We start from the raw sequence: 18,118 nt of genomic DNA, 5'->3' as shown, positions 1-18,118 counted from the left end.
ACCAGTGATTTCAAAAACTTCCCTGTTAGTTGTCGTCCCCAAAGAGCATGCTTCCCTAATGTCATTTACCAAATTGAAGATCTGGTATTAAATCACTCCATGCAAAGACATTTCAAACGTGTGCTTCAAACTATCAGCGCAAGTAACTTACATTTGGCAAATTTTTGTTTGGAAACTGATTTTGAAATAACGTTTTTAGCATTGATATTTATCATTTTCATTTGTTCATGAAATGTTTCAAAGTACCTTAATTTGTTGCATGATCATTTTGTAGCTCTGTCATGGGCCTGTTTCTGAGCCAGGTTTTATTATTGTACAACTAGCTGTTTATTTGTTATGTCAAAAAAACATAAAAAGGGTCCCATTATTTTGATACACGGTGTATATGCTCAGAGTACATGCATATATGTGTGCCTTCCTTAGAGCAGGTGTAACTTGGTGTGACAGCATTTCTACACTGCTGGGTGTAGTTTGATGCATGTTTGTTGCCTTTGTAAATAGATGCTGTGGCGAAAGAGTGGGTTTTCAAGCCTGTGAACTGTATTAATTATTTCATGAAGTGCATTTCCCTTGTTTGGCCAGCCGATGGTGACTGTCTTTTTTTGAAAAGCTATTACAGAAGTGACAGTTTTTCCCCCCGCCTAAGCTCTGAGGTAATCTTTAGTCTCAGATAGGGAGAGGAGAGAGAAAGATCACTGAGGCCCTGTGGGCAGTTATATTTTATAACCTGTGAGCAGCTATATTTCCTAAACTCCCCAGGTACTTCTCAGGTAGTAAACAAATGTTTAGTTAGTTTTAATATTGATACCTGTTTGATTTACCTGTTATTGTTGCTATATTTTCACCATTTTCCCTCTTATTTATTTATTTATTTTATTGCATTTGTATCCCACATTTTCCCACCTCTTTGCAGGCTCAATGTGGCTTACAATACATCATGAATGGTGGACATATATTAGAAGATGGACAATTAGTGATACAGAAGGATCTTGGGAACATGATAATGATAAAACATGATAGTAGTATAACAAGCAGATATTATAAGACAGTTCTGAATATATGTGGAGGAGTTGTGTATATTCACATTGGTTGATCTTACTGTTGATCTTACTCTTCGCTGTTCACTTTCATGACAATAAACCTTATTAGTTCATTGACTCTTCTGTCCTGGACCTACTAAGAATCCTGGTGGTTTGTGTTTTTGACTGTGAGTGCTTTCTGGGAACTGTGGGACCCCTGGGATTGTGGCTCCAGTGTCCTTATAAATCACCGGGGAAATAACTTGCGAGTGGGACCCAGCAGGCGGGTGGAAGGCTATGCCAGTGACAGATGCATTTTGGGGAATCTTTGTAGGCTACCTGTTATGACTACCCCTATGTGACCAGAGTGTGGCACAAACTTACCTGTGATCCCCAGCCACAAATCCTTGCTCAGTTCTGTATGCACATCTTTGAAAGACGTACCTATGTCAGGGGCTGTTACAGCACGGCTGCATTGCTGGGGTAGGTGAAAGAAACCAGGTGGATGTATGCACACACCCATCAATTAGCTTGCTGTTCATTGATATTGGTGATTGTTGTCCCCTCTGTCTTTATTATGCAGTGAAATGATACTGACTCTTGCTGCTTGCTCCCTCGTGTACAGTGACTGTGATTTCTTGCTTTCTGCATAGAAGGAAAAGCGAGTTCAAGGCCACATTGCTCTGGTCACAGCTCGTTGTGACTGGCTCCGAAAGAAGATCATTCAGGCAAGAGAGAGACTCCGGCAGGTAAGTAGTCAATAAATAAATAAACAAAATGTATCCTTGGGGCCAAGTCATAAGCTGGTAGCCCTGTCTGCATAAGAGTAGCCATAGTGGGTCAGACCAATGGTCCATCTAGCCCAGTTTTCTGAACAGTGGCCAAGCCAGGTCACAAGTACCTGGCAGAAACCCCAGTATATGAGGTTAGAGGATAGTTCTGCATATCAGGCTTATGAATTGAGCTTTAAGGGGCTCCAGAGAGACCTCTAGGCCATTGTCATCTATACTTCCTCTTTTTCTTTCTAAAATAGTTGACCTTTGAATTGATGTATCCCTAAGGAAGCCTGTTCTGATCCCATGCTGTGCTATTTGTAATAGACAGAGAAATATAGCGACAGAGAGAACTGAAGATCATATGACCTATCCAGTCTGACCATCCATGCCATGTACTCTCCCTTTCACTCCCTTAGAGATCCTGTGTACTTGTCTCAAGCTTTCTAAAATTCAGATACTGTTTTCATCTCCACCACTTCCACTGGGAGGCTGTTCCATGAATTCATCACCCTTCCCTTGAAGAAGTATTTCCTCAGGTTACTTCTGAGTCTGTCCCCTTTCACCTTCATCCTATGCCTCCTTGTTCCACAGCTTCCTTTCAGTTGAAAGAGACTCACCTGCATTTATGCCACATAGGTATTTAAATGTGTCTTATTGTATTTCCTCCCTCTTGCCTTTCTTTCAAAGAATACTTACTGAGATCTTGTATAATTATAGAACAGCAAGAGGCCCTCACTGGATGCCCACCGGAAGGGTGGAAGGCCAGATTTTAGGACTCAGGCTGTAAAAATACCAGCTAGGTTTAAAAATCTATGACTGGCTGAGCAAGGACTTGCTTTTCCTGCAAGTTAATATGTGTTCTAGCTTAAGACCTATCCACTGGAATAGTGGTGGGCCAAGCTACATAGCTTTAAACAGCTGAAAAGCACTGACTAGGCCTGATAACAAGATGATGGCCTTATAGCAGAGAGCCTGCAAGAGCAAGGACTGCTTGGTGAGTTCTAATGAAACCTGGTGCAACTTCCAAATTGAGTGTAACACACATGATGTAGAAATTAAAGACAGAAATGATAAGAAGTTTGGTTCATAACACGGAGTCTGTCTTTAATAAGTTGGCACCCAGATCACAAGATGTTATGAAATTGATATATCTATATTTAGATATCTTCATAAGAACAAAGTGTTTACAAAAAAGGAAATTACACAATAGCCATGTTTGGATGTTTGGATGTCCGTATCTAGGGAGATGTTGACAAAAAGGGAAATTGCACAATAACTTGCAATAGTTAGAACGGAAAAGTGAGGGTACAGATGGACACCTGCCGGAAATGATTCAGAGGTTGGGCAATATTGAGAAAAAAAACAGGGTCTTGCCATTGACTTGTATTGAGATCTGCGCCTATAAAAGAGATGAGATTTTGGCAGATCATTGGAACGGTCCCCAACTCTTCTCGGAGGGCAGAAGCTCTGTGCAATTGAACCCAGAACCTGTCTGATGAATGTATTGAATAGAAGACTTTATTTTGGTAAGAATAAACAAAATCCTATTTCTGAAAACTATCTTTGTCTTTATTTCTACTGTTTATCTATCATTTGCTCTACCAAATAATCCACACACAAGTGACACTCACTCCCCAAACTAATTTGGGTAGATTTTAATAATATATATGTGGGAACATAAATGGCCCAAGATTCACTTAGATCCGGATAGACAGGAAGCCGTGGTAATGGGAATAAGATTTGAAATTTTAGAAAAGCACCCTGAAGGGTGTAAGATAAAAATAGGATAAAAAAAAAATAAAAATAAAACAAAATATTATACATCTGAATTGCAGCAAGGCATATTCAGATGGCAATGCAAGAAAAAGGTTCCTTGAAAAAGATAAATTGAAGAAAAAAACTTTCAAAAGTGCAGCCACCCTTGATTGACCTTCACATAGAGTTTAAGTAACCCTTTTCAATCAATCAAAGAATAGGAAGAAGCATATCGCTTCAAGACAAAACCACCACGTGGCAAGAGTTAGTTGAAGCAAGGTGTTAGTTAAATACACAAAGCATGAATTCCAGGACCGTTGCACACAAATAATCTACACCAGTTTGTCTCACACTCACTCGCAGTGAAAGACAGAGAGATAAAAAGAGCAATAGTTGGCATTCCAGGGGTTATTGTGATAACCTGTTTTAAATAGAAAGGAATCAGAAAGTGGAGTGCATAATTTTCCTTATTTATGTCTGAAATCTTCACCAATTCTCTGTTCAAGAATACTACCAAATCTATGATCAGCGCAAAATGTTCCCCCAAATGGCCAGTTCAAGGGAATATTTCTCGCATTTATTCCATATAACGGATAATGGTTATTAAATATTTCTTCTTTCTTAGACAAGGAAATAATGAAACGCTTTCAGACATCACACACTCCATAAAGAGATTTCAAAAATGAAGGCTTTATATTCATGAAGAAACTAAAGAAGTCAATGTCACATCAATTTAAACAGCGCAACAGTAAAAGCAGCAAACATTTTAACAATGAGCAATACACAGCTTTTATTTAAAAGGGATCCCGTATAAAGTAAAATGGCATAAATAAGTCAGTTAAGGTATATATAAAAAACATAAAATGAACATCCTCTGGGGATCGCTCATCCCTGCAGTTGATAAGAACTCCCCAGGGAAGGTATGCATAAAAGCTGACCAGTCCTCTAGACTGACTCTGTCTTGTTTATATCGTTTTGAAGGTATGTCTCCAGAATTGTACGCAATATTGTAAATGAGATCTCAGCAGAGTCTTATACAGGGGCATCATCACCTCCTTTTTCCTACTGGCCATTCTTCTCCCTGTGTGCCCAAGCATCCTTCTGGTTTTCTCTATCGCCTTTTCTACCTGTTTGGCCACCCTAAGGAGTGGCCTGGTGGTTAGGGTGGTGGACTCTGGTCCTGGGGAACTGAGGAACTGATTTTGATTCCCACTTCAGGCACAGGCAGCTCCTTGTGACTCTGGGCAAGTCACTTAACCCTCCATTGCCCCATGTAAGCCGCATTGAGCCTGCCATGAGTGGGAAAGCGCGGGGTACAAATGTAACAAAAAAACAAAAAAGATCATCATATACAATCACATTCAAGTCTCATTCCTCTTTTATATTCAAAAGTTCTTCACCCTCTAAACTGTACCTTTCCCTTGACCTTTTGCAACCCGAATACTTGACCCTGCATTTTTGTTAGTCCTAAGGAGGTGCTGAGAGAGTCACCCAGTCTTACATAAGCTGGTGCTAAGTACATAAGTACTGCCACACTGGGACAGACCAAAGGTCCATCAAGCCCAGCATCCTGTTACCAACAGTGGCCAATCCAGGTCACAAATACCTGAAAAGATCCTGAAAAAGTTCAATACATTTTATGCTGCTTATCCCAGTGGATTTTCCCCAAGTCCAATTTACTAAATGGTCTATGGACTTTTGTTTTAGGAAGCTGTTCAGACCTTTTTTAAACCCCGCTAAGCTAATTTCCTTTACCAATTCTCTGGCAATGAATTCCAGAGTTTAATTATACGTTGAGTGAAGAAACCTTTTCTCTGATTCATGTTAAATTTACTACTTTGTAGCTTCATCGCATGCCCCCTGGTCCTAGTATTTTTGGAAAGAGTAAACAAACGATTCACATCTACCCATTCCACTCCACTCATCATTTTATAGACCTCTATCTCAGCCATCTTTTCTCCAAGCTGAAGAGCCCTAGATGCTTCAGCCTTTCCTCATAGGGAAGTCGTCCCCCCCCCCCTTTATCATTTTCTTCGCTATTCTCTACCTTTTCTAATTCCACTATACCTTTTTTGAGATGCAGCGACCAGAATTGAACACAATATTCGAAGTGCGGTCTCACCATGGAGAGATACAAAGGCATTATAACATCCTCAGTTTTGTTTTCCATTCCTTTCCTAATAATTCCTAACATTTTATTTGCTTTCTTAGCTGCCGCAGCAAACTAAGCAAAGGGTTTCAACATATCATCAACGATGATGCCAAGATCCCTTTTTTGGCCGATGACTCCTAACATGGAACCTTGCATTATGTAGCTATAGTTCGGGTTCCTCTTTCCCACATACATCACTTTGCACTTGATCACATTAAATGTCACCTGCCATTTAGACCCCTAGTCTCGCAACATCCTCTTGTAATTTTTCACAATCCTCCCGTGATTTAACGACTTTGAATAACTTTGTGTCGTCAGCAAATTTAATTACCTCACTAGTTACTGCCATCTCTAGGTCATTTATAAATATGTTAAAAAGCAGCGGTCCCAGCACAGACCCTTGGGGAACCCCACTAACTACCCTTCTCCATTGAGAATACTGAACGTTTAACCCTACTCACTGTTTTCTATCTTTTAACCAGTTTTTAATCTACAATAGAACACTACCTCCTATCCCTTGACTCTCCAATTTCCTCTGGAGTCTTTCATGAGTTACTTTGTCAAGCACCTTCTGAAAATCCAGATACACAATATCTGGATTTTCATAGCTTTCAGGCACACAGTGATGGTATTTACTTTGGATTCTGGCAGCGCTGTGCCAGGTGTTCTGGGGAGTAGGGATTGCGTTTTGTGATAAACCTCTACATCTCTTCTGCTTAGCTGTCCTGTCTAACCATCCAGTCTGCCCAACAAGATAAACTCATAGTATCAGGTATGATGTGACACTACATACGTAGACTTGATCTTGATTTGTCCTTGCCATTTTCAGGGCACAGACTTTTGCCTGGCATTAACCTTATTCTCCAAGTGCTGAAGCTGTCATCAAAGCCCACTCCAGCCCATCCACGATTAGGGCACAGACTGTAGAAGTCTGCCCAGACTGATTTTGCTTCTCAATTACTGGTGTTGCCTCTAATTATGTTTGGTTCCACACCTTCTATACAGGATTCCTTTGTGTTTATCCCACGCAATTTTTAATTCTGTTGCTGTTTTCATCACCACCATCTCCTGTGGGGAGGGCATTACAGGTATCTACCAGCCACTCTGTGAAAAAGTATTTCCTGATGTTATTCTTAAGTTGCCCCCCCCCCCCCCACTGCAATCTAAATGATCTCGCATTTCCACACCAGGACTGGCTGCGCCAGCTCTCACACCTGCTGCAAACTTACATTTGAATGTCATCCCACAGATGAATCGAGAGACTTGCAGTTCAGGCCCATCTACCAGCAGGTGGAGATAGAGAGATGCCATATAGCCTCATTCCTACTTCTCTCTCTACCATAACTTGTGCAGCTCTGGATTGATGCTGCCTTCTGCCCTGTCCCTCAGATTCAGTTGAACTTTGGGGTTTGAGAGACTCCACGTGGGCTGCAGGGTATACCTGGTGGTACCTGGTCCCCCCTTCTGTCTCCTTTCTGCTGGCTCCCGGGGTTCTGTCACGTTTTCTGCCAGAAATCTTCTGCCTCTTTAAAAATACAAAACGGAAGCTGAAATGGGAGGCGGCAGCTCTAATTGGCTATGGAGACTGGATTTCTGAGGCACCTTTTCTTTTTTCTTGCTCTGTTTTTGCCCACGTACTTCACTGGAGCTTGTGAGTTCTTTATTTCTTTACTTTTGGCTTCCCCTGCCAAAAACGGTGAAATGCTGCAGCGCATGTAATCGCGTCTCTTCTCAGTGGTAATGGCGCAGGCTAGCTTGGGGAGGTTGACAGGACTGGTCGGAGACATTATGGTGGGCTCCATGGTGCTTCCCTTCACCCTCTTTGAGGTTCCAGTGCATTCCTCGCTAACTGAGCTGGCGTCAGGTTCCCTGGCAGTGGATCTCAGGGGAGCTGTTTTTGGTGATTTGGGGTCAGATTCCTCTGATACTCCATTCTCTCCTAAATTTGTGCTTTTGATGCTCTTCTTCTGCCCCCACCCCCAGGTGTACCTTCTGGCCAGCAGTCTAAACGGTTGTGTTTGGAGGTACAGCAGGAGATCAGTGAGGTATCAATTGTCAGATCACAGGTCAGGGGCCTCATGTGTCTCGCATTCTGACCCGTTGGAGGACGGGAACTTCCTCCTGAAGAGAGAGATGGATCCCACTGCGGCCCGGCTGTTCGGGAAGGAGGAACTACCTTTGCTGATTACCGAGGCATTGGAAGTCCTTAATATTTCTTTACGTGAGCCGCTTTCATCGGAGGACACCCCTCACTCCATGACTTTGGGGACCAAGAGGCCTTCTAGGGCTTTCTGTATCCATGCTGCAATGAAAGTCCTTATTTTAGCTCAATGAGACACCTGTGAGGCAGGGCTGCAGGTTGCTCCTGCCATGGCTCATGGCTCGGCTACATCCTCTCCCTGTGGTAGATTGTCTAGTCACTGCAGTTACTAAGAAGGCTACCCTGCCTGTAGAGGCCGGTATAGCCCTTAAGGATGTGCAAGACAGGAATCCTCAGTTAAGATGTCTTTTGAGGTCTCAGCATTGTTCTTGCAGGCCACGGTCTGTGGTTCCTATTTGTCTTGCGCTGGTTTAAGTTGGGTTCAGAAAGGTTCCTCGGTGGAGGAATTAATTCAGTCACTGCCCTCATTGGAGGCCGGTTTGGTCTACTTGGCTGATTTGCTATATCATCTCCTCAGAGCATCCACTAAAGAGATCTCCTTAGTGGTGGTTTTGGCTTAGACTTTGGGCTGCAGGTGCAGTCTCCAAATCAAGGCTTGCAAAGCTTCCTTTTTGGGGAGGACTTAGAGAAAATCATGAAGGATCTTGAGAGATTCCAAAGGGCAACATTTGCCAGAAGACAAGCCACAGACCTTCCTTCCGTTCCTCCCAGTCCCAATTCTGAGAAGCAAAACATTACAGGCTGGGTAAATCAGGCTTGTATAAGAGGCCTCACTTTCAGCAGAAGCAGCAATCCTTTCGGGGGAACAGGTGTCCTACGGTCTTCACCTCCCGGAGAGCTACAGCCCCCCACTTGTCCCAGTGATGGGCTATCAGTCCATTCCTGCGAGACAAATGTCAGAGGACAGTTGTCTCTCTGGTGAAATGGGCCAAGATTACTTCAGGCCTTTCGCTGTCGTTGGAAGGTTTTTCTCTGGACCATCTCCATTCTTTCAAATCAGGTCTCACTAAAGGACTACTCAGAGGCAATTATCGCCTTTTATTTGTTACTGGTTGTGCCTCTTCCCTCTGCAGAAGTTTAAATTAGAGGCCCTCAAGCAACAATTTTGAAAGGGCCCCAGAGTGGGAGGGAGTCTGCCTCAGAAGAGCCTGGTCTGGGGGAGCAACTTGTGTCCAGTTCTTTCTTGTGGGTCAGAACTTGTCACTGCCTGTCCCTGTTCACCTTACCGTTCCTCTTGCTCTGGCCACTGTCTTGTTTCATTATTTTGTAGCCTTGATATCAGATACCATCTCTTTCCAGCAGTTTGAGGCAATGCTTATTCGGATCTCATCACTCTTAGACTTCTGCACTTTTTGGTTGTTAAACACTTAACCAACTCCTCACCTGCTCATTTTGTCTATTCCCTCTGGGAGTACCAGAGCTACACCCCTGTCCTTGGCGTGAACTCCACTCACCTTATGGCCCATCTCATTTAGCAAGCAAGAGACGTGTGTTCTGGCATTTTCTCTGACTCTGTTATCTTTGCTTAGAAATGGAAGCAGGAGATGGAGGAAGACGGCCAGACTGCTACCCAGAAGTCCGACGCTGCCGGCGAAAGCCCAAAGCCCATGCTGGAGGTGATAATCCGTGATGCAGAGCTGCAGCCTTTCCAAGTCCTCATGCAGTTCCTGTACACAGACAAAATCAAGTACCCCCAGAAAGGTAGGGAAGGAATATGTGCAGGGCAGTGGCTGGTAGAAAGGAACAGTAGTGGTGGCAATGGTTCTGTACCTTGCTCATCTTAGTGTCTCCCATCCCTCAGGTCATGTGCAGGACGTCCTTCTGATAATGGACGTGTATAAGCTGGCGCTGCATTTCCAGCTCTCGCGCTTGGAGCAGCTGTGTTTGCAGTACATTGAAGCCTCGGTTGACTTACAGAACGTTCTCATTGTGTGTGAAAATGCCAGCAAACTGCAGCTGGATGAGCTAAAGGTAAATGTGACAAGGTCACGTTATTACTTAGATCAGTGGGTATAGCAGAGGGGAGGAGGAGGCCTGCAGTATGGGATGCTGTGAACTTTGCCTTCCTTACTTTGTGAGAATTTGCAGGAAATTATGGATTTTGAACAGATTCAGGGTGGAAATTAAATTTTTTGTTTAGACTAAGAAAAACACAGCGCAAATCTTGGTTCTGACCTGCACTGCTGTTTAAGTACTGAAACCCTACACACAGCTTTGCCCGAGCACCTCAGTTCTGCTGCTTCCCCCTGGCTCTGTTACGGTTTGTGTTTGACCTGGTTGTGTTGACCTTTGCAGGAGCACTGCCTGAACTTCGTAGTGAAGGAGTCTCACTTCAACCAGGTAATCATGATGAAGGAGTTTGAGCATCTGTCATCTTCGCTGATTGTGGAGATAGTACGCAGGAAGCAGCAGCCACCGGCACGAGTGACCTCTGACCTACCTGTTGATATAGGTATGATAGACTTTGTGATCATCAGGTAGCCTAGTTCTGCACTTCGCTTCGCCAATTAACCATACTAGAGAGTTGCACGGGGACAGAAATCTAACCTGTCCTTGCTGGAATCGAACCCATTCCCCCCTCCATCCCCGCTGGAATTGAACCCAGTGGAGGAGTGGCCTAGTGGTTAGGGTGGTGGACTTTGGTCCTGAGGAACTGAGTTCAATTCCCACTTCAGGCACAGGAAGCTCCTTGCGACTCTGGGCAAGTCACTTAACCCTCCATTGCCCCATGTAAGCCGCATTGAGCCTGCCATGAGTGGGAAAGCGCGGGGTACAAATGTAACAAAAATAAAATAGATACTATTGGAGATTCTACACGGAATGTTGCTACTATTGGAGATTCTACACGGAATGTTGCTACTATTGGAGATTCTACATGGAATGTTGCTACTATTGGAGATTCTGTTGCTACTATTGGAGATTCTACATGGAATGTTGCTACTATGGAGATTCTACATGGAATGTTGCTACTATTGGAGATTCTACATGGAATGTTGCTATTCCACTAGCAACATTCCATGTAGAAGGCTGCGCAGGCTTCTGTTTCTGTGAGTCTGACGTCCTGCACGTACGTGCAGGACGTCAGACTCACAGAAACAGAAGCCTGCGCGGCCACATTGGTGATCTGCAAGGGCCGACTTCTCTGCAAGGGCTATTCTAGTGGAATAGCAACATTCCATGTAGAATCTCAAATAGTAGCAACAGTGGAGGAGTGGCCCAGTGGTTAGGGTGGTGGACTTTGGTCCTGAGGAACTGAGTTCAATTCCCACTTCAGGCACAGGCAGCTCCTTGTGACTCTGGGCAAGTCACTTAACCCTCCATTGCCCCATGTAAGCCGCATTGAGCCTGCCATGAGTGGGAAAGCGCAGGGTACAAATGTAACAAAAATAAAATAGATACTATTGGAGATTCTACATGGAATGTTGCTATTCCACTAGCAACATTCCATGTAGAAGGCTGCGCAGGCTTCTGTTTCTGTGAGTCTGACGTCCTGCACGTACGTGCAGGACGTCAGACTCACAGAAGCAGAAGCCTGCGCGGCCACATTGGTGATCTGCAAGGGCCGACTTCTCTGCAAGGGCTATTCTAGTGGAATAGCAACATTCCATGTAGAATCTCAAATAGTAGCAACAGTGGAGTAGTGGCCCAGTGGTTAGGGTGGTGGACTTTGGTCCTGAGGAACTGAGTTCAATTCCCACTTCAGGCACAGGAAGCTCCTTGCGACTCTGGGCAAGTCACTTAACCCTCCATTGCCCCATGTAAGCCGCATTGAGCCTGCCATGAGTGGGAAAACGCGGGGTACAAATGTAACAAAAAAAAAACCAAACCCGTTCCGCCCCCATCCCCACTGCAATCAAACCCATTCCCACCTCCATCCCCGCTGGAATCAAACCCGTTCCCCTCCCCCAATCCGCTCTGGAATCTTACCCATCCCTGCAAGAATTTAATGGTACCTAAAAAAATAAACAAAAAATTTTGATCGACTCTCTGAGTTCTGCACTGCACGCAAAGAAGGAATAGAACCTGGAACTTGGAACGTTTTGGTGTGCACATGTAAGACTTGTCTCTGATTTGTTGGCACTATGTGCTGAGATGTCACCACATGCACGCGCCAGTAGGTCAGGTGACCTCTGATGCTTGTGTCGGTGTCAGAGCTGAGGCTAATTAATGAAAGACTTTCTGCATTTGCGCTTTCAAAGCAAGGAGGAGATGGCACTCAAAGAACTTGGTACTTGGTAGGTGAGAGGTGGTGCAGATGCAGCTTACACTTCCACGGGAACCCCACAGGAATTGCTTCCATCCCCGCGGGATTCCCGCAAACCTCATTCCTGTGCAGGTCTCTAGTTCAAACTCCCACCCCTCACATTTTGGTGATTAAACTCATCAATCATGAAGGTTTCTGCCACTCCCAGAACAATCCTGGACTGAACTAAGATATCTCCCCTCACTATTCACACGTACAAAAATTGCATTCTGTTGTCACATCAGTAATAGTGAGCAAAACCTATAGATATTCAAAGGGATTTAAGTGAGCAGGAGCCCAGCTTCTGTGGTTAGTGCCTGGGTGGTCCATGGGCAGTCAGAGCAGATCCGGAAGACATGCAGGCTGGACAGCTAGGATTGCCCTGAATATTGGCTAGCACCCACATAGCTTCTGGCCTACTGAGAACCCAGATACTCAGTGCTGGTGCCTGGACGTGGCTCAGGATTGAATATCTAGACTAATTCATCTCACAGATGCCAGTGGCTTTAAAACCACTGACTTCTGTGGGTAAATTTGCTGGATGATAACCGGGGGGGGGGGGGGGGGGGGGCTGTGTATCACTTTATCAGCACACTGCCATTAACCATCTTCATTTTCATCACTGTTTAAATTTGATCTTCCATTTTTACTTAACCTGTACTCCGTTGTACCTGCTCATAATGTAGGAACACTATTCATCTTCTCAGTTGTGTTGGCTTGTAGCATTGGGACATTTTCCCTCTCTTGTATGTTCCTCAGGTACATCTCTTGTGCAGGACATGAAGGCATGCCTTGAAGGCGTAGGGAAGGAGTTCTGTGACATCACTCTGCTTTTAGATGGCCGTCCCTGGCCAGCTCACAAGGCCATATTAGCTGCTCGCTCCAGGTACGTAATTTTCTAACATGTATGTAGTTACAGACTTGAATAAAGACATTTGTTCGTCATATTCCACTCTCCAGTTATTCTAGATTTTTTTAAAATTTAGATCTTTATTAGTTTTACGAGTTACATTATATCCCATATGCAGACTGACGCATAACATAGCCATGCCTCTAGTTTGTTACCTTAACTATTATCAATTCCATCATGATGACCCAAATGGAGTAACCTAGTGGTTAGGGCGCTTGGTTGAAAACCTGGGGAATGGGATTTGATTCCCACTGCAGCTCCTTATGACTCTAGGCAAGTCACTTAATCCTCCATTGCCCCAGGTACTTACATTGTAAGCCCACTAAGGACAGAGAAAGGACCCTGCATAATATAAAAATGTAAACTGCTTTGGTTGTACCACAGAAAGGTGGTATGTAAAGTTTTTGACCCTTTAACAACCCCCCCTTCCCAAATTTGCTATTTTAAACAGCTTAACTTCATAACACACTAGCAATTTCCCCAGTTCATAGGCCATTCAGTCCCTCATGCACCATTTGCAGCCATTTCCAATACCTTTCCCATACTTTCTTCAGTTCCTTCATTTTTCCCTTTCCCTTAATATCCCAGCTAGTTTGTTCAAGCTGGACAAAATAGGTCTTACCCGCTAATTTTCTTTCCTTGAGTCCCACCAGACCAATCCAGAACATAAGAATAACCGTACTGGGTCAGACCAATGGTCCATCTAGCCCAGTATCCTGCTTCTAACAGTGGCCAATCCAAGTTCGAAGTACCTGGCAGAAACCCAATTATTACAACATTCCATGCTGCTAATCCCAGGGCAAGCAGTGGCTTCCCCCATGTCCATCTCAATAACAGACTATGGACTTTCCCTCCAGCAGATGGAGACAGAGGACAAAAGGCCATGATCCCTTCCCTATAAGGGTACACTGCAACCTGAGTTCTACAGAATTTTTGATAATAAAGCAATGGTAAAGATGTCCTATTTATAGTAAAAGAAATTGTTCCTTTTTAATAACCTTAAAATCTATTGAGCACATTTTAGCTTGTCTTTTTTTTTTTTTGTAAACATACATATTAAGAAAACAAACTGTAAACAACCTGCAGCATTAACAAAGGAAGGGAAGGGATACTAGATTGGTCTGGTAGGATTCAAGGAAAGAAAATTGGCAGGTAAGACCTAATTTCTCCTTCCTTAGCGTCCTCCTCAGACCAGTCCAGAACCTGTGGGATTCGGCAACCCCTGCCATCAGCACTGGCTCCAAAAGCCAAATCAGCATTAGCGGCACATCAATTCTATAATGTTTTAGGTATGACTCAACCATCAAGATGCCGCTTTATAAGTATCTTCTGGTGACACTGCATGCAATTCTGCCCACAAGGTAGCTATATCTTGCTTGAACATAAGCAGAAGAAATAATTTCTTTTAGCCAGTGGGCCATGGAAGATTTAGCAGCTGCCTGTTCCTTTCTCACACTGGCAAAAAGGACAAATAATGTGTCTGATTTCAACTCATGGGCACCCTGCGAATATCCAACAGCAGTAAAGTCTTAGTCAACTCCACAGTCATCCTCCTTAAAGGAAGAAAGATTGAGAAACTTAAATCAGTTTCTCAGATTTAAGTGAAAAGGAATGAATACTTTCAGTAGAAAAGAAGAAACCACACGATTAGAAACCACAGTCTCTCTAAAATGGGCACCAGGTATGTGGAGTTGAAGTCGGAAGCAATTTTGGGTAGAGCCAAGAGTCAGAAAAAATGGACTGATTCTGACTTCAGCTTCAAAAAAAAAAATCATAATATAAGGTAAATTTATCATTTTATACTTTGTTCCGAATCTAAAGTAATATTTACCAGTACTTTAGATCCAGAATAAAAAATTTAAAGCCTACTATCAGTGGGAGCTGAGTCAGACAATAGAAAAATAGAGGAGACTGAGTTGAAGGTTTGGTGTACCAACTCCACAGCCCTCGTGGGCACCCCAACCGAAAAGACTGGTATCCATTGTTACCACTGCTAAATCCGGAGGTTCCAGGGACACCCAGTTGAGCAGGTTATGTGATTGAAACCACCAATTAATGCTGTTCCTGGCTTTCATCGTCCAAGAGAATCAACACTAGTAGCTTTGTGAGTGAGCAGACCAGTGACTGAGCAGAGACCTTCGAAGAGAATACATATCTGCTCAATTCCAAAGAATTTGGTTGCTGCCATTGACCCCAGTACTTGCATATAGTCCCAAGCCCAAGACACTTGCATGGTAAAAATACAACATACCCGTGCCTCTAACTTGAGCATTCTCTGCCTTGCGAAGGAAGCCTGCCCTCCATGGTGTTGAATTTTGCTCCCAAATATTCAATGGACTGTACCAGAATGAGATTTCTGTTGTCAGTATTGATTACCCACCCTAGTTACTGAAACAAGTAAACTATTCTGTTGGTTACTTACAAGGCCTCCTGCTACAAATTAGGATGAATTACATAATCATCCAAGTAGAGATGAACTCTGATTCCTTTCCAAAGACAAAAAGCAGCCACAACTACCATTACCTTGGAAAACATCCTGGGAGCTGTAGCCAAATTGAAGAAAGTGCTGCCCCAGAATTGCTGATGATGAGGCCAATTAGATAGACTTTTTTGAGGTCCAAGGACATTAATGATGTTCCTTTTCAGCCCGCTGTACTTAAGGATCTCAAGGTTTCCATTCTGAAATTAAGTACTTTGTACTTTGAGCGTTTTGTTAGCTTGCTCAGTGTAAGAATGGGCTGAAAAGTTGCCTCTTTCTTTTGAGACCAGCAGAGTAAATGGAATATCTTCTGTTCCCTGTTCTGTGTTTGGATCAGGAACTATGGCTCTTAGATCTAAGAGACTGTATAATTGATTGAACTACCACTATTTTGGCTTTAGCATGATGAAAAGACTATATAAAAGAATCTGCAAGCAGGCGGAAAAATTCCAGTTTGTACCCCTGCAAAATGATGTCCAAAACCTATTCATTGAATGTGGTATGGATCCACTCCTTGACAAATTTGTGGACCACATAGTAGCATTGTTGCAGGAGTTAGGCTGGGTGGTGAATTTCCAAGAGCAAGTTTGTGCCATCGCAGAATTTGGAATACTTGGAGGCCTGATTCGATACACACTACGATGGGGTATTTCTTATGGAAGGGAGAGTGTAGAAGCTACAGGCGCAAGTAAAGACAGTTGTAATCGACAGAGGGAATTTCTGCAAGTTTTCTGATCAATGGTGGCCATAGTCAAGGTGGTGCCATGAGCCAGGGCATGCATGCATCTGCCACAGGAAATATTGTTCTCTCAATCCACATGATCCTAGGGGTAGTGGTGAGATGAGATATAGACTGTTGTGGTGGCTAAGCAGGGACGATTTGGTATGTGGGATGGATCTAGAGATTCATTAATACATTTGTGTGTAAATACCATGCAGTATCACTGTCACTGATGTAGAATAATAATACTGTAAATAACTATAAAAAAAATAAGTGGAGAGGAAAGACCTCAAAGTCTCAGCCTTAGCTCACACAATTGCAAGAACTAAAGCAATTCTATAAGTACATAAGTAGTGCCATACTGGGAAAGACCAAAGGTCCATCTAGCCCAGCATCCTGTCACCGACAGTGGCCAATCCAGGTCAAGGGCACCTGGCACGCTCCCCAAACGTAAAAACATCCCAGACAAGTTATACCTAAAAATGCATAGCCATCATAGTTCTTAAAAAAAAAACCTCCACTTTGATACAAACATCAAAAAGGGTGAAAGCTGCATTAGCGGCAAGCAGGAAAAAGCAAAACAAAAACTATGTCTTATTCACCTCCAACTTTGTACTTATCTTCATATATCACCAATTCTCAAAGGTCTTTTCTCAAACATAGCTTGTCCACCAGGACCCAAGAGGGAATCCCTGTTTTGCTTTAGCTGCTTAAGAAGGAAAAAACTCCTGTTCCTCAGCCACAAAATGGCGAACAAGATTGCAGGATGCCAACTTCTATTGAAACGATACACATAAGCCACTCCTCTCTTCATAGCCAATCAGCATAGAGTCCCATAGAAACCGCACCACCTAAAACGCAGACCATTCAATCCATATATTCAGCCCTCGCGGCTCAACAGAATCAAAAAATAAAATCCATTTCTAGTCACGTTGTCACAAACATTTCCCAAAATCACCTCTACGTGCTGATCGCTGGAGTTGTTCCAATACAGTGCATCTTAAAATATAAGCTCATGCCACTGTTGCCTGCAGTGAGCCACAAGGGGAGCTTCCACTTTGCCTAAGTGTAAGCAAGAACAATGTTCGATAAGTCTTACTTTTAAGCTTCTAGATGTCTGCCCAATATAAATCAGACCACAAGGACGTTGGATTAAATAAATAACCCCAACAGACTCTGATGCCCTGTGGCTCACTGCAGGCAACAATCGTACGATTGGTGCCCTCAATCATTTTGAAATGTTGCCACCTTTAGTGCAGTCCAGCAGTGACCAGGCCCAGTTTCTAAAATTGTCTAATCGTGGTGTCTTTGGTTTTTTTCAGTTATTTTGAAGCTATGTTCCGATCTTTCATGCCAGAGGATGGCCAGGTGAATATCTCTATTGGAGAGATGGTACCCAGTAAACAGGCCTTTGAGTCCATGCTACGTTACATCTACTATGGAGAGGTGAACATGCCTCCTGAGGACTCCCTGTATCCTTCAGTTGCTGACTCTTCCATGGAAAATACCTTACCCTGATGTGTGGATTCCACCCCTGAGTTCTCTGATAAGTTTGGGGTAACTGCCCTGTACTGTAGTACCATGAGGGAAAGAAGAACTAACACAGCTACTGTAGAATTAGTGACATTCATTTTGCTAGTCTAAACTGAACAGCCTTGTGGTGAATATGTGCCTGGGGAATTCTGATGGGAACTTGTGCACAGTGTTTGCCCACTAAGCTGCATTTACCTAGCCATGTGCTGGGTGTGTATTCACAGAGTTGCATATGCCCTGTGAGTAATATTCACCCATTTAGCTACGCCGATGGTACTTTGTTTGTACTGTTGGGGACGAAGCAAAATCAAATAAGGGAATCTAATGTTATCATTAATGAAACCTCTTATTCTTTAAATCGCTTATTAA

The 18,118-nt window shown here is 43.5% G+C and overlaps 1 protein-coding gene across 1 annotated transcript in view; it reads left to right on the top strand.

Annotated features, from left to right (window-relative positions):
• The window catches only part of LOC115479880 (leucine-zipper-like transcriptional regulator 1), a 69,032-nt gene extending 51,298 nt beyond the window's left edge, over nt 1-17,734 (top strand). Inside the window, exons 12-17 of the mRNA XM_030218180.1 lie at nt 1,673-1,768; nt 9,393-9,564; nt 9,665-9,834; nt 10,159-10,315; nt 12,866-12,992; nt 17,539-17,734. Of these exons, the coding sequence (XP_030074040.1) occupies nt 1,673-1,768; nt 9,393-9,564; nt 9,665-9,834; nt 10,159-10,315; nt 12,866-12,992; nt 17,539-17,734 (918 nt within the window). The remainder of the gene's footprint in view (nt 1-1,672; nt 1,769-9,392; nt 9,565-9,664; nt 9,835-10,158; nt 10,316-12,865; nt 12,993-17,538) is intronic.
• Nucleotides 17,735-18,118: the final 384 nt, after the last annotated feature.

Source organism: Microcaecilia unicolor, chromosome 11 (assembly GCF_901765095.1).
Source record: "Microcaecilia unicolor chromosome 11, aMicUni1.1, whole genome shotgun sequence".
Classification (NCBI taxonomy): Eukaryota; Metazoa; Chordata; class Amphibia; order Gymnophiona; family Siphonopidae; genus Microcaecilia; species Microcaecilia unicolor.
This window is presented reverse-complemented; position numbering and strand designations above follow the sequence as displayed.